The 15,792-nt window shown below is 36.2% G+C and overlaps 1 protein-coding gene across 2 annotated transcripts; it reads right to left on the bottom strand.

Annotated features, from left to right (window-relative positions):
- Positions 1-383: 383 nt before the first annotated feature.
- LOC140804247 (autophagy-related protein 18f-like) lies at positions 384-6,737 on the bottom strand. 2 transcript variants are annotated; one of them, XM_073160136.1, is made up of 9 exons: positions 6,173-6,737; positions 5,798-6,087; positions 3,978-4,433; positions 3,454-3,882; positions 2,916-3,152; positions 1,973-2,788; positions 1,709-1,875; positions 1,104-1,415; positions 384-613 (listed from the first exon to the last, which is right to left on the bottom strand). In XM_073160136.1, the coding sequence occupies exons 2-8, from the start codon at positions 6,005-6,007 to the stop codon at positions 1,106-1,108; spliced, it is 2,625 nt and encodes an 874-aa protein (XP_073016237.1). In that variant the 5' UTR covers positions 6,008-6,087; positions 6,173-6,737; the 3' UTR covers positions 384-613; positions 1,104-1,105. The 2 variants fall into 2 exon arrangements, with proteins under 2 accessions (XP_073016237.1, XP_073016238.1); XM_073160137.1 differs by lacking the exons at positions 5,798-6,087; positions 6,173-6,737 and adding an exon at positions 5,454-5,781.
- Positions 6,738-15,792: the final 9,055 nt, after the last annotated feature.

Below are 15,792 nucleotides of genomic sequence, written 5' to 3' on the forward strand. Positions count from 1 at the left end.
GTAATATATATATATACATATATATATATGTATATATATATATATGTATATGTATATACATATATATATTCATATATAGAGATGAATGAGAAGAATTAGGTTTACAGTATCCATTTGCAAATTTCCCAATTTATTATATATGTATATGTATATGTATATATATATATATATATATATATATAAAGATTATTCGACATATTTTTAGTTAGTATCGAATAAAGAAGAATTCATGCCATTGATTTTGAATTCGATAGAAAAAATAAATTTATCGAAGAAATATAGAGATGAATAAGAAGAATTAGGTCTACAGTATCCATTTGCAAATTTCCCAATTTATTACATAAATTTCCGTGCAGACAAACAAAGGTCACTGCTACATCAGAGACAGATAATTAGTGTAAGATGCTCAGATTATTTACATACATCTGTTCAGTGGATCTTATTAATATTCTCGCCTTTTATTTACAGAATGTCACAGAAGAACCAACAACAAACAAACTAATGCACACTACTGTCAAATCATATTCAAAACCAAAGTTTCACTCACTTCTTTCTCTATACATTCTTCCAAAGAACGACCGACCCTCCAAGAGAATAAAAGAATATCTTCAACCTGCAAAGACATAGGAAACTGGATATCACTCCATTGAACATGAAAAAAGAAGAGATCGACATAAAATTTGGGCGCTGCATGTCTATTTATTATAAGTGAGTGACTGAAAAACCGGGGCACAATAATTCGGTTAAATATATGCCACCTCCCAATCCGCGAAGGGGTCCCTCTATAGTGGTTCCTACGCGGTCTACTCCCTTCTCCAAAGCCACGGGTTTTCTAAAAGTTGGGTCGTGACACATAAGGACATGCAACATTAAGGCCGTGAAGATCTATAATCAACTCGTCTTTTAACCACATTTTATAATCAAGAATCAGCGAGGGAGGGAGTGTAGATTATTAACTTTAAAAACAATTACATTGCCGACAATCTTCTACTATTATACATGGTCAGCCAACCTTCTACTATTATACATGGTCAAGAGAAGCATCATGATGACATATAATGGTTAAAAGTGAACGTTTGAATCAGGGCCCCTGGAGGAATTACCTTTAGTCAAACTCATCATGCTCTAGGCTTGACTTCAGAGAATTCTCCTCAATATTTACAGTATCAAGCTGAGTGTTTGATATTGGGCTACTGTTAGTATTTACAAAGCCGCAGCTTGTATCAGTGATCAAGTGAGGACCAAAGTGCCCTGCTTCATCAGCATCATTGTCCGATTGATTCACAAAATGCCGACCACTGGGCATGGGTTCAAGAGAACAAGAACCCTGGCTGCAGGAAAGTTTGCCATCCTCGGAGGCCTCAAGTCCCTGATAGTGCAAGTGTCCACTGTCGACACTATTCATCAGAGGAATCCTGGATGATCAGAAACACCAACTGTAAGATCAATCTCACACTATTTATCAAAAAATTAAATTATAATCAAGAAGCAACGAAATGATTTAAACAAAAACAAGGAGGGTAGGACATGTTGAGTGCCAAAAACAATCAGATTGTAACAAACTACACTTTCAGCCACAAACAAGTTTCCCCAGTTCTGGGAACGAAAACGCCATAATTCACGTGACAAACATAATGCATGTCCAATCACAAGTAACCACTATAATATATTCTCACCCAGAAAATGTTTGTCAAACATCTCAACATACCTCCCATGTCGAATTTTGGGAGCTTGAAGATAATCGAAAACCGGAACCAAGTTTTTTGACCTTGCTTCAATAATACGAGTGGGAAACTTTTCAAGTTCAATCTCTCCACCACGGGTATTTTCTTCATCAACATAATAGCCATTAGCCACGATTGACAGAAAATTTATCTGTCCAAAGTAGTACAAAAAAAGGAAATCAGAGATCCAAATGATTTTTCAAAAACGCAGTCACAGCATTCTTGACTTCCGATAGATGATTAAATACCTCAGATCTCCCCCACAATGGATTTTGGCTTTGATGCATCTGGAGCTCGGCTTCAGATATATGCATATGGTGCAGATTCCTTTCTTCAGTTGCAAACTTGCTTATGACATTAGAACGTAAACTATTTTCTTGTTTCATTCTTTCCGGGTATACTTTACTGCTACTTGAATTTCCATTTTCACCATAGAAGTCAAAATTATCTTCTCGCTCCTTATGATTCTGCCTTTGACAAATATTCCACTTTTGGATTGCATCAATCACTAATCTTGCATCACAATCAAGACCAGATTCACCAGTGACATTTGATCCAGGTAAAGACATCATACCACTAAAAGCAGGAGAAAGTTGAAGAGCATATTGGATCAACGAACCAGAAGGAGAGAAAACAAGTAGATAATAACACTTCTTCATTGAACTCGCATCTGTACATGTATCATTGCCTTTGCAGTTGTGAAAGGCTGATGCAATTGTTCCAGAGAGAGAGCTCACCCGTCCAGTTGCAACTGCAGCAGCACCACTAACTGTGCTTCTCCAACCATTGTTTCCATTCCGTATTCGGCTAACAGCGGAAAGTGTAACCGGAGATCCAGACACACAAAAGCTCTGTGGAGTTAGCACCTGCAATCCTGAATTTTGCGATCCATGAACGGCAGGCATTGTCATCAGGCTGGAGGCAGTATTTCTGGCACTAAGACAAGCATCAGAAGGTACAGCACAATTGCCCGAAGGTGAGATAGCAAAAAGGTGGCTTGTCCCTCTAGATGAACTGATCATAATCCATTGGCTGTCCATACTAAAACTAATGTCTTGTATAACCTGAAATAGACAACCAAACAAAAGATCTAAATTACTAATAAAAGAAAAAAATATGTGATCTTAGAAATAATTTTTCCCATCGACAACGAAAGTCAGGTAGAGGAAACAGAAAACAATGAAATCATACAGCATTTGTGAAACCGCGCTGCAGCCTGTAAAGATGGGCATAAGATGATTCGTGTGCACATCTTGAGGAACCCCCAGAAAGTCCAGGCAGTATGCGAAACACATTTATGTTGTGCCCCTGAACTGAAGCTGTCACTAAAAGAGTGCCACTGGGATCAAAGCACAATGATAAAATAGGACTCTTATGAGCCCTAAACTGCGTTATCACGGTTTTGCTGACTATGTCTCTGACAATCACCTGATTAACATAGTGACAGAATGAGATCCGCCAAACATTAAACTAAAAGTGTATAGATGTAAAAACAAACGAGAGGACACAGAGACCACTGACCCATTCAAGGTAGTAAAAAGTAAAAACCCATAGCACAAATCAATACCGAGGTTTAGAAGATTAAATGATATAAATTATAGAGTAACAAAACCGTTATCCCATTAAAGTTTTATCAAGGAATAAATTTCAAGTACAATAAATCATAGATATAATAGGGGTCAACAATCTGCAAAATAGTTCACTGAGCATTTGATGAAATACAGCATACCATGCCAACATTGTCAGCATCTGGCATATGTCCATTCGCAATACCATGTAACTTCAGTCTAGAAGCCCCTGATTGGCAATTGTTGCCTTCAGATGACAGTTCAGCATAGTACCTTGATATCTTCTTATAACCCATGTCCCCTAAAGTCATAAAACCAGCAGCAAGTTGCTTGCTTGACTCTTTTGCATAATGTCCAACAAGGCTTCCATTTGAAGCAGAATTAGGGAAAGTAGCCGAGGGAGCAAGTTGTTGTGGACTCACACGACCAGATTCTGAAATCGCAACTTGACTCCCACTATAAGCCATCCACCGGGGACCCACTGCAAGGGGCCCAAATCCTATATTTCCAGCTCCATAACTCCCAGTAACAACAGGATTCGTAAGGATCGTATACTCTCTCTCTAAGGTAGCGGCGTCAAAGCAATGTATCTGCAAGAGAAGTGAACTATTGTCCAAAAAAGGAAGCAAAAAACTTGAAACTGAATAAACTGCCCCCTCAACAACATCGATAGAGGCCTGCATACCTGACTCCACTGTAAAACAGCAACAACTCGAGAGCTGCATCGTACTAAATGAACAACTGATCTAAACCTTAAAAGATGTACATATGACTGAGATCTCAAGGAATAAAACCAAATGACAGTTGGCACAGAACTATCATTAAGCTGCCAATGGACGGCCCCATTAAAAGGAGTAACTGATCCCTCCTGAACACTATTACCGCCAGAAAAGGATCCATCAGCACAAATAATCAGTAGTGGGCGGCTTTCCGTAAACTTATCCACAGATTGCTTTGATGCCACTGGTTGTGGTACCATCTGCAAGAATGAAACTGGGCCATCATTTCTGGAGACTAGGCTGTGTACATTGTCCGCTTTTTCGACATCCCAAACCTGGAAGCCATAACTGTATCCCAGCAAGAGTACTTTCCTCGTGATACCTCTTTCAAATTCTATTTTGTCAAAGCCAGCCCAGGATACCTTTAAAAGGACAGGATGACGCAGTTGAGTCAGCTCAACCAAAAAGATCCGCAATAATTATAAGCAAAGAAACACGAGAATATGAGACAAAAGAATGCTAGGAAAACAGTATTAAAATAGGCTACATCAATCATAGATATGATAGTCATGAGTTTATGATTTAAGGCTAAAAGCTTCAGACCACAAGAGATCCATTTGGCTGCAACACAGTGGTAATGCTAGCGTAAGTTCGCTTAAAATCAGCAGAAAACGTATAACCGGTGTTCCAAAATTGGCCTACACGTCTAGTGCCTAGGCTGATCCGCACCAAAAAAGTGCTACTCGGCCAGCCTAGGCGGCTAGGCAGACTTAGGTGGACTTAGGAGACCTTAGGCGGCCGAAAATTAATTTTTTTGCGGCTTTTTTTGAATTTTTTTTTGTTTAAGAAAATGAAAAGTAACATTTTTATGGACCCTAAACCAAAGTCCAAAAAGAAATGCGATTTGTTGGTTTAACAGTAACACACCAAACTTAATTTTATTATGTTGATACCATGGAATCCGCCTAGCAATAGCTGTAAACTGTTAATAACAACTTTGCAAACAAAACTCCAATAGAAGTTGCAGAATGACGAGAAGTTTATAAATGAAGAAATGAATGAAAGTGCAACCTGAACCAACAACTACGCGAAACAATTCTCTTGGTCACATTAAAACCAAGAATTCCAGTATGTAATTCAGTTGAAGCACAATAGAAAAGACTATATGAACTAGGTCTAAAACTCATATCAATCACGAAAAGAACGAGAATCATTTAAAGATCACAGACCCAAACGAAATCCATTGACTCCAGCAATTGTAGTATGTAATTAATAACCATTTAATCAGCAAGACATTTTTTCATATAAACAAATGTCTACATATGAAAAATCCCTGCTTGTTTAACCAAGGAATGGTCAACGCAACCACCACATGCGAAAACATACAATATACAATTCTGTATTAACTATTAATGTCTCAACAGTGAATCAGTAAAACACACCTGTAAAACGAAACTTCATGCACATTGGTCCATTACCTAGCATTAAGAGGTCTCCAATTGACAAATATAAATGAAAGAATGTACAGAGAGATTATTTTGTTTCTGTTTTCCAGTAGCAGTTAACTCGCTCAATGTGGCTTCAAGAACAAATATAATGCCCTAGTAGTTACGCAGATATTATATATCAGAATCCCATTCTGAAATAGCCCTCAGACATCAACTTCCAGCTAGTCATGCATTCAATTCGACATTCAGAATGCCACCAAACATGAAACGTGTCACAACATCTTTCATCATTAATTCAAATCACAGTTGATGTGAACAGGAGGTATTTACAGCCTCACCTGCTCGGAGTTTGTCTCAAAATCCTTTTCTACAGCAGCAGATGCAGCAGACCTCACGGAGGATGCCATGGTCGATGCACCCGAAGAAACAATCCTCAGGTAGCTTGAAATAGCTTTAAACGAGTTGGGAATAATCCCATTATTCCCTTTTCCCTGACGTGGCACGACTGCTCCACCATCACTACCACTTCTCTGGATATCACTCCTCATTCCGAAACTACAAAGCTATACAGCAATGATCAAAGCCACAAAAGCACCACACCACACTGATCTGATCAGCCTTCTCGCTTCTTCAATAAACATAACCCCAAGATAATATGCCCCTCCTACTATATTAACATTTAATATCCAACAAAATCAAAGCTTTCAACTTACATGTATCCGCAACCTTAGCTTCCAACTCAAAAGCCATCCATAACCACAACGGTTTGATTACACTTGCAACGCTTTAGTCTTCTTTTTTCCCCTATATATTTTCAGTCTTCGCGTTTCCACACTAATCACACCACCACAACTAAAAACGACACGAATAAAAAAAAATGTGTAATTCTCTAGGTTCGGATTATGTGAATCTCATCCAATAGTAATACACATCAACAAAATTCCTCAAAAAAATAACTCCTTTTTTGTATGTATTTCCGTTCGCGGTATCTATTTTCCTATCATAAACAAAAGCGCAAAACCTAACTTCAAAAGAAGGCACGCAAAACAAATTAATGAAAAAAATTTACACAAGCTAAGAACAAATTATTATTATACAAAGTTTACGCTACAAATTGAATCAATCAAGAATCTTAAAGGGTTCCATGAAATTAAAATTTTTAGGGCTCCGATGCTTATACACACCGATTGCTTATATATATAACATGTATAGACAGAGGGAGATGTACGTATCGATGTATGTATAATTATAGAGAGAGAGAGAGATATTGATACATCCCATGATGGATCGGTGCTGGGATATACCCATCATATCTCCTTGCTTCATAACTTTTTAATATTTTTAATTTAATTTTTTTAAATAAAATTAAATTAATTTTAAATAATAATTATATTTATATTTGATCGTAATAGATTATTGAATATGTCTCTTATAAGGCAATCTCAAATACTTATTTTCGTAAGACAAATCAATCTGATCAATCTTAAAGTGAAAATTATTTTTTTAAACAAATTTTTTTTATGAAATTGTTAGAGTTTAAGATTCGTTTTACAAAATTGACCTGTGAAACTATCTTACGCAAATTTTGTCCTAAATGATTATTGTACGATATATATTCGTGATATCAGCATTATTATATAATATGAAATTCTATATATAAAAAATTATCTTGATTACAAAAATATTTATCAAAAAAATATTATGTGATCGTATCCGAACTACTTACTTTTAATTTTTTATACATATGTTACTTAGCATAAAAAAATTAACACATACTAATTTATAATATTACTATTTATTTATTTAAAAAATAGCACAAAATAGGATATTCTTCTGCGCTAAGAAATGCACACCTAATTCCTTTGTGATATAAGTTTTGGGTCTGAGTCCAAGTCTATAAAAAGCAGTGGAGAATGTTCTCAAATCTACTATTATGGTCTTTTTTTGTGGGGACTCGGACGTTAATTCATTTCTTAATCATCTTTCGGAATAAATAGATCAATTAAATAAACTGGTTCTAAATTTTTTTTAAATACATAAGTGAGGAACATTAGATAATCTATTTTATATAAACATCCTGAGTAAAGTACAAGTCTTGTACAATATACATTCATATCAAACTAAGGTTCAACAACTACATATCTAGTGCTGAAACAAATTCTACTTCTGAGCCCGGATCTCCACGCTAATCTCGATCTCTCATCCTTTTCTCGACCCTGATTTTGTCCCACCTGTTGTCATGTACACATACAAACACAACAACAGTCGGATAACTCTGGTGAGAATATAATTCCCAGTATAAACCAAGTATACATGCATTTCATATAAACATATATAAAAGCATATAACAGTTATCAATAACATGTGTCAAAATCTGAAAGACATGAATCGATATAAAGCTGTAAATCAAACTCGATAACTCTTAATCTCTGACTCGACTCAGATCTAGTCTAGGGATCTCGGTTCCCGGACGTTGGCACATTATATCGAATATCTGCAATAAGAGACGATCTACTCCTAAGCACATCGATATAAACCAAACATCCAGTGTCTTGGCACCTCTGCCAAAGACTCGTTCTCGATATCTATCTTCTATTCTCTGCTTTTCTATAATTCAATAGAATAAGGATATTCATTCAAAGAATACAAAGGTATTAAAACAATAACAAGTAAGTATGTGATTTTAGGAAACTTAAGTCGAATCTAACTCGAGTCGTATCTCCCGGTTTAACATTGATTTATACCTTTATTTTTGTCGATCTGACGAAGTTGAAGTCTTGAATTCGAAACTGTCAACACTCAAACTGGCAATAACATTCGAAATATACAATATCAATATTCCATTCAAACAAGACATCTCAATCTTATCAAATTTTGACGGCATAACGGTACAATCTCGAAATACCGGTAATACAATATCAATAGACATCAATCTCAACAACTCATAATCAATAACAAACTCAATCTGATACCAAATCTGTATAATCTCAATCAAATCAAATATGAAAAATCATAACAATTTCATACGGTATCTGTTCCTCGATCCGTATTCGATTATATTCTTATCAGAATCTCAAGAACACCATATCTTAATCATATATGATTTCCCCAACAATATATTTTTGAACCATAACAAAACATAAGGAAACTTAGGTCCTTTTTGTACTGCACGTCTCGCGCATATGCGCGACCCGCAATGGCGCATATGCGCGAGACCTACTGGTCTCGGCATTCATGAGTTCTTCTGCTCGCGCATATGCGCGAGGTCCTCTGTCATACTCGTGCATATGCGCGCTTCGTCTCGCGCATATGCGTGAGGTGTTCTGTCCTCTCACATCACAATACACATGCTAACTCAAATCGTGCCTCAGAGTGGTCCTTCTATAATCGCGACAAGTCATAAATTAATAATCTCAGATTAACAGGATATAAATCTCAGGCATTACATTCCTAGACCCATGGTCCGACCTATTTTTGAGCAAGTCGATAATTAAGTTCACTAAAAAGAGATGGAAATGGCTGCAACTTCCGAGTGGAAAGCTATATTGCAGCATTTGATGAATGAAGTGTAATGTCAAGAGTTGTGGGATATTGATATAGATGAAATAATATTTGAGGAGGAACGTAGGAGGTAACGAGGAAATAGAGTTGCAATTGGCGGATCTAATTTTAGCTCCGGATCATATGAAAGATCGATAGCCGGAGACAAATGGTTCATAAAGCTGGAATAGATTAGAAGTATTGTAAGGTCCAAAATACGATATTGTACTTCAACTGCGTGAAAATCTAGGGAAAATAGAAAATAACTAATTAAATAATTTTAATGGCTTGAATTAATTATGGTGTGCATGATTATATGTTTAAATTATGATTTTCTGTTAGAATTCATAAAACCATGTTTTAAAGGTTATACGAGACGCGATCGAGGAACGGAGACCGGGGCCATACGAGGGAAAATATTTTATTAAATAATTATCTTTAATTTTTTTAAATGTGTGACGTATTTTAAATGAAATTTTCGAAAATGAGTTGTTTTAAGGTATTTTTATACGCAGAGTCGTATTTTAAATGGGAAATCGATTTTCGATAAAAATAGGAACTTTTTGAGAACTCGGCTAATAATTTCACAAAATTTCCTTAACCAAATATTTTAAATATTAACTAATGGACTTAATGAGCCTAATATACAAGGTTAATGACCTAAGCTTGCACCATGTGTTTTAATCAAAATAAAAGCCCTAAAACCCTACACACAACCCCATAACCTCACGCCCCCTTCACCTATTAGCACTAGGACTCTTCCATCAGCACTCACCACACACACCACACGAGATTTTGAAGGAGGAAGTCACATTTTTTAAGGAAAATTCAGCAAGGTTCCATCTTCGCCAACGTTCCTCGCATCGCAAGTTGTTTTTCGTGTGAAAAATATGCAAAGGCACGCCTTAATCTTTTTTCAAATATCTTTCATACCATATTATGTATATTTGATTATCCTTGCATGAAAATTATGATGCACTATTTTTATTTTTGTTTTTATGGCTTTATATGCATAAAATTAGAGTTTTCTTTTTTAAAAACATTTCCTAATGATGCAAAAAGGGGATGACATGGTAGGAGAAAGTGAAGGGATATTTTTCCGCATGTTTAAGGACCCTTAGGAGCATGTTCAAAGGCTGGACAAGGAGGGCAACTAAGTTGAACAAAAATTGTATTTTTGTGGACTAGGGTTTCGGCTAGGGCACCCTTGAGAGCCATGACCTTAGCTGTTGTTAGGGCGTGACCAGGAGACCCAAGGGGTCCCTAGGGTGGCTGCACGATGGTTGGTCTGATAGCTAGGGTGATTGCGTGAGCTTGGGGCCGTGCATGTCTTGGGGGTTGCGGCTTTGGAGGCTGCGTGTGCAAGGGTAGTAGAGGTTGTTCTAGGAGGTTGCTAAGGTCTTGGTCGTGGTCCTAGGATGGGTATCTAGGGGCTGGACATGGTGGCTAAGGGGCTGGAGTCGAGGCAAGCTCGAGACGAACCAATTAGGGCTAGGGTTTTGTGCAGAAAATTCCAAGAGGTTCCTAGGCTGGTATATGGGTCTTAATTGGCTTGATTTGAGTTGCATATGGTGTAGTTAGCTGTTATTAAGATTTTGTTCAAGTTTTGTTAAGTTTTGAGTCAATACGAGTCAGAACCAGGATGTACGTATAAGTTTAAATATGAATTGGGAAATAAGTCGATAAGCTTGAGTTTATGTTTAAGAAATATTTGTGGGTATATTTTAAGGTGTCATGTTAAGTTTGGATGGATTTGGGTCGTCGTTTTAAGTTCTAAGGATAAATTGAGAAAGTTAGGGTTTCAGAGGCAAAACGGTCATTTTATACCTGAAAAATGTTAGACGTCTTGGCAGTGCCTTGAATGTTGTAATAAATGTTAAAATATTTATGGATTTTTATGATAAAATGTTAATGCTAAAAGACATGTTGCATGCTTGGTTTAAAAGAAAAAATGATTTATATGTGAATGAATTTTTATAAGTGATGAAAATATGAAAACTTGAAGGAGGTGAATTGATTATGAATAATACGATGATACGATGATATGTAAGGCCAATGCTCAGTTGATGGGTGAGAGTGTCGCTGATGTCCCCACCGCCCAATACCATGGTAATACATAGATGGATCCATCGACCTACATCTAATATGAAAGTCACAACTAAGGATCTGAATTCAATAAAAAGGGAAAAGTATACGTATATGATGAAATGAAATATGATATGATATGTTGAAAGGAAAATGTTTAAAGTTTATGTTCATGAAAAGATATTTTCTTAAAAGTATTTTCATTGTTGCTTTTGAATGTATATGTAGTACTTATTATCATGATTAAGGTTTGCTGAGTTAATAGACTCACTAAGTGTGATCGATGCAGACGAGCTTGATATTTGATGGAGGTCTTGACGGTTGAACTAGTTGTAATGAAGGTGCACACAACCCGAGGACCGTCGTTAGTTTTCCGCAAATAAAATTATGTTTATGATTTAAGATTGTTTTAAAGATTTTATGTCTTATATGATTTTGAGAGGTTTTTGAGAGGATGTTAGTGGTATGATCATTTTGGAAATAATGTTAGCTTAGGGTTAATTGACATTTATGATTTTATGTTTTGTATACGTTCTTTTGGATTTTCAAATAATAGGATTGGCTGGTTTAATTTAATTGGTGCAAAGGTATTTTTTTTAAAAAAATATTAGTATACATGTGTACATGTTCGGCTGAAGAGCTTTATAGAAAAAAAATCTAGTATATTTTAAAGTAAACGAGTAGTAAACGTTTCAAGTATTGTACGAAGTAGGCTAGATGGCAACTTAGGTTAATTTTTGTCATGTTGACTTATAAGAAGTTTCAGTAAATAAGTGAGGAATAAGCTTTTAACCCATTCTTTGCTGAAATTTGTAAATAATGATGGAGCATTTTTAAATAAATAAAAATGATTGCTCATGAAATCCGTTATAGTTGTGTATTTTAAGAAGAATATTTGTTGTATTGGTTGGCCAAATTGATAATAAAGTGAAGTGGCCAAATTGATAATAAAGTGAAGTTTGTTTATCACATATCTTGAAACTTGGGGAGTATTGTTTGAAAAATGTTGTTTAAATGTTGGTTGGTAACAAACGGTGTTGAACTGCAATGTTTGCATCAATGTTGGAGAAAAAAAGTTTTTTGCCGTTTGTTTAGTTTTTTGAAAATTTTGTCAGAGTTTCCTTTGTAAATGTAATATGCCAAAAATTTAAATACCTGTAAATAAATCCCAAGCAGCATATATAATGTTAACAACATGTTTCCAAGAACAAAGTTTGGCTTTCAAGCAATTTTTCCAAATCTACATATCAAAAAAGACAATTGTCAAATCATGACAAACAAGTGTAAAAAAGTACACCTATGGTCCCTAGCTTACATATTTTATTTTCTTTCAATGTGTATGACAATCCATATGTTTATGTTCAGCCGCTTGCAAATATATTCATCCAAACTTGGTAATTTTCTTTTGGATTGGCAAGCGGCACTATCATGATGATTTTTCATCTCCATTGGTTTTTAAGGTACTTTCTTACATTAGTCTTTAAGATTCTAAAATCCTCGGTTTCTTCAACTATGTTTCCTGCAAAATAAATGAGAACCGAATGAGAAATAATGAAATGTTAATCAACAAAACTATGAATGCTCAAATAGTAATGCAATATAACAAAGTGGAACCAAGATGTAAGATGGCCAAGAGAATAGAAGTTGGGCGATTTGTACGTACCCCCTTTCCATCTTCTGAATCCACCAGAGTATGCCATCTCAATCAAAGCTACTTCACATGGTGCTAGATACTAATTTGGATCAAGGAAGAGTAACTTATGTAGTTGTGTTCCCCATAGGAATTGATTTAGAAAGGTTTTCCGTGCTCTTAAAGTTTTTCAAGTCCAAGAACGAGTCAAATTACTGAAAGAAGAATTTTCTTGAAGAAAATTAATGCTTGGTGTAGATCACCCTGACATGATTAAAGGAATCCCAAAATGATTCTAGTGTATGAAAAGTTTTTGGAAAAGAATCCATATTGGTGAGATAAGGTGGTTTTGCTGCAACTTATAGTGCCAACGAGTATTGACGTTCCGAAATATCTAAAGTTTACAAATCTGGTTCACGAGATGGTCGAGCATATCAACGGTATATTTGGAACTTTGACTACTGTTCCAATTCATCATCTGGACCGATCTCTTGACTTTCATGCTTTGTGTGTGCTACATGTTGTCATTGATGAGGTACTTGTCACTTCTTTGCGAGATGGAATGAATCTTGCAAGTTTTGAGTTTATTGCTTGCCAAAGTTTCAGAAAAGAAGATCTTATCCTCATTAAATTTGTTGGAGCATCACAACCCATTAGTGCTGGTGCATTCTTGTAAGCCCGTGGAATATTACATAAGTTGCACGAGCTATAGGCCAAGTTCTGAATATGCACACCGAGGAAGCATGTAACGTCCCGAAAATTTGAAAATCCACGTGAACCACGTGCATGCAAGTTATTAAATTTCTTAGGTATTTTATTAAATTATATTAAAGCATTAAATGCATGTTTATTTCATGAATTTGTGTGTTAATTCATGATTTATTTAAAATTCATGCATTATGATTTTTAAGTTGCATTTCGCGCTCGAACGAAGAACGGAGATCGGAAAATTATCAAGAAAATTATTTTTATTACATGATTAATTTTATTAATTAATATAAGGTATTTTAAAGGTATTTTTTAAGAAATGAGCTTTGTTGGGTATTTCTACCCGTCAAAGCATAATATTTAACGGTACGTAAATTTTATTGAATCGAGGGACTTTTTGAGGGTTCAGCTAATATTTTCAAAAACTTTCTAACAAAAATATTTTTGAGTGTCTTTGGATTTTATGGGCCTACTTTTAAGTTTATTGAGCTTAAAATCTTTTAATTCTTTTAATTTAAAATAAAGGCCCATTAACATAATTGTTAACTATTTAAATAATACATTGACCCTAAACCCATTATCCCCCTCCCCACTAGCCGACACCTTCCCCCTTCCCCAATCAATCCTCTCGGTTTTTCAGGTCCTTTCTACAGCCAAGCTTCGGTGATCACTTTTTGCAAAGAAGAAAATTCTCCGGCTTTATTCCCGACGCTCGTTCTTCGTTTATCTTGCTGACATATTTACCAGGCACGCCATGTATCATTATTTTTGCATTATTCACGCCATATATCAGCTGTTGTGTGTGCATTAGTCTAAGAAATTCTTTTCTTAATTGCATGTCTTAATTGTTGTGCACGATTTGCATAAAGCTTGTGCTTTTATATGATTGCACACTCACGTTTTTTATTACCAATGTGCAAGGGGCTGCCGAGATTGATTCCTAAGGGGCTGAAAAACGTCATTGCTTAAAAAAAATTAGGCTGGAGTCGAGACTTGGGGAGATCGGTTGTAGGCCGTGAGTTGTTGTCAAGGAAAGGCTCGGGTTTGGCTAGTGTGAAGGCTATGGGTGTGGCAGCCGTACATGGCTCGATCTTGGCCAAGAATCTGACCCACTTAGGCCGTGAGCTTCTGGCCTTGGTTCAGTAGGCGATGGGTGTTTGTTGTAGGATGTGGGGCTCGGCATGGCAAGATCAAAGACATTGTGGTGTGCTGCGATGCATGGGCTCGATCCAAGCTGTGTTTCAGACCTTGTAGAGTCTAGTAAGATGTTAGGAAGGAGCCGTGAGTGTATGGTCGAGGGGGAGGCTCGATCCTTGGAAGCATAACGTGAAACGAGATGGAGGTGTTGGATTTCGGTCGGCTTCTGCACGTGGTTGGTGCAGCAGTTGTAGCCTGTAGGAGTCGTTTTTGCTTAGTTATGAAGGGTCATTAGGGTCCTAATGGTGAGCCTTAAAGGTTGTACTGGTGGTGGTAGAAGGAGGGACCGAAATGTTTGAGAATTGTGACCATGTGTTGCATTATGTTTGTAGAAATGGGAATAGCCGAGGATGATGTCCAGCAGCTTTGTGGTCCTTTAGGAAATGTTTAAGGGTTGGGTCTTGATGTTTTAGGACCTTTTAAGAATTTTTAAGATATGACCAAAAGTTGGGAAAAATTGGGTAAGTTTCGAGTTGATTCAGGTTAAAACTGGGACACCGATGCAAGTTGTAAAACGAATCAGTTAAGTTCTGATTTTGGCTCGAGTTTACGTCTAGGAATGCTTATAAAAATGTTTCGGGACATTTTAAGGAGTTTGATAAGCTTCGGGTCAATTCTAGAGGTCCAGATGTAAAATGGTAATTTGTGGGTTTCTAGGGGCAAAATGGTTATTTTGCATCCAGGGTGAAATTTTGGTATTGGCAGCGCTCTGAGCACAAATTTATGATATTCTAAATGTTTATGCATCATGTTTACGATTTTTACACAATTTTGATAAATACGTCGCATGCTTGGTTTAAAAGAAAAGCTATGCATGTTTTATTAAATGGTGGATATGATGTTATTTTAAGGATGATGATTGGTTGTGACTGACGATGTATATGTATATGTATATGATGACATGAGATATGATAAGCTGATGCTCGGGCTCAGTGGACGGGTAATGCTATCGCTGATGTCCACCGCCGCCCGGTACTGTGGTTATACGTAGATGGATCCATCGATAGAGCTGATACGAAAGTCACAACTAATGAACTGAATTCAATTAAAAAGAAAATTTATACGTTTATGATGACATAAGATGACATGATTTGATACGTTATGATTTTACATGACACATTTATGTTCATGTTTTTAAGTTCATGAAAGTTATATTGAGTAAGATATTTTTCA

This window comes from Primulina eburnea, chromosome 11 (assembly GCF_022965805.1).
Source record: "Primulina eburnea isolate SZY01 chromosome 11, ASM2296580v1, whole genome shotgun sequence".
Lineage (NCBI taxonomy): Eukaryota > Viridiplantae > Streptophyta > Magnoliopsida > Lamiales > Gesneriaceae > Primulina > Primulina eburnea.

Coding starts and splice junctions, on each gene's coding strand:
- LOC140804247 (XM_073160136.1), bottom strand. CDS start 6,007: ATGAGGAGTGATATCCAGAGAAGTGGTAGTGATGGTGGAGCAGTCGTG. Junction 4,434..5,797: donor TTGAGACAAACTCCGAGCAG/GTGAGGCTGTAA, acceptor GTCCTTTTAAAG/GTATCCTGGGCTGGCTTTGA. Junction 3,883..3,977: donor CTGTTTTACAGTGGAGTCAG/GTATGCAGGCCT, acceptor CTTCTCTTGCAG/ATACATTGCTTTGACGCCGC.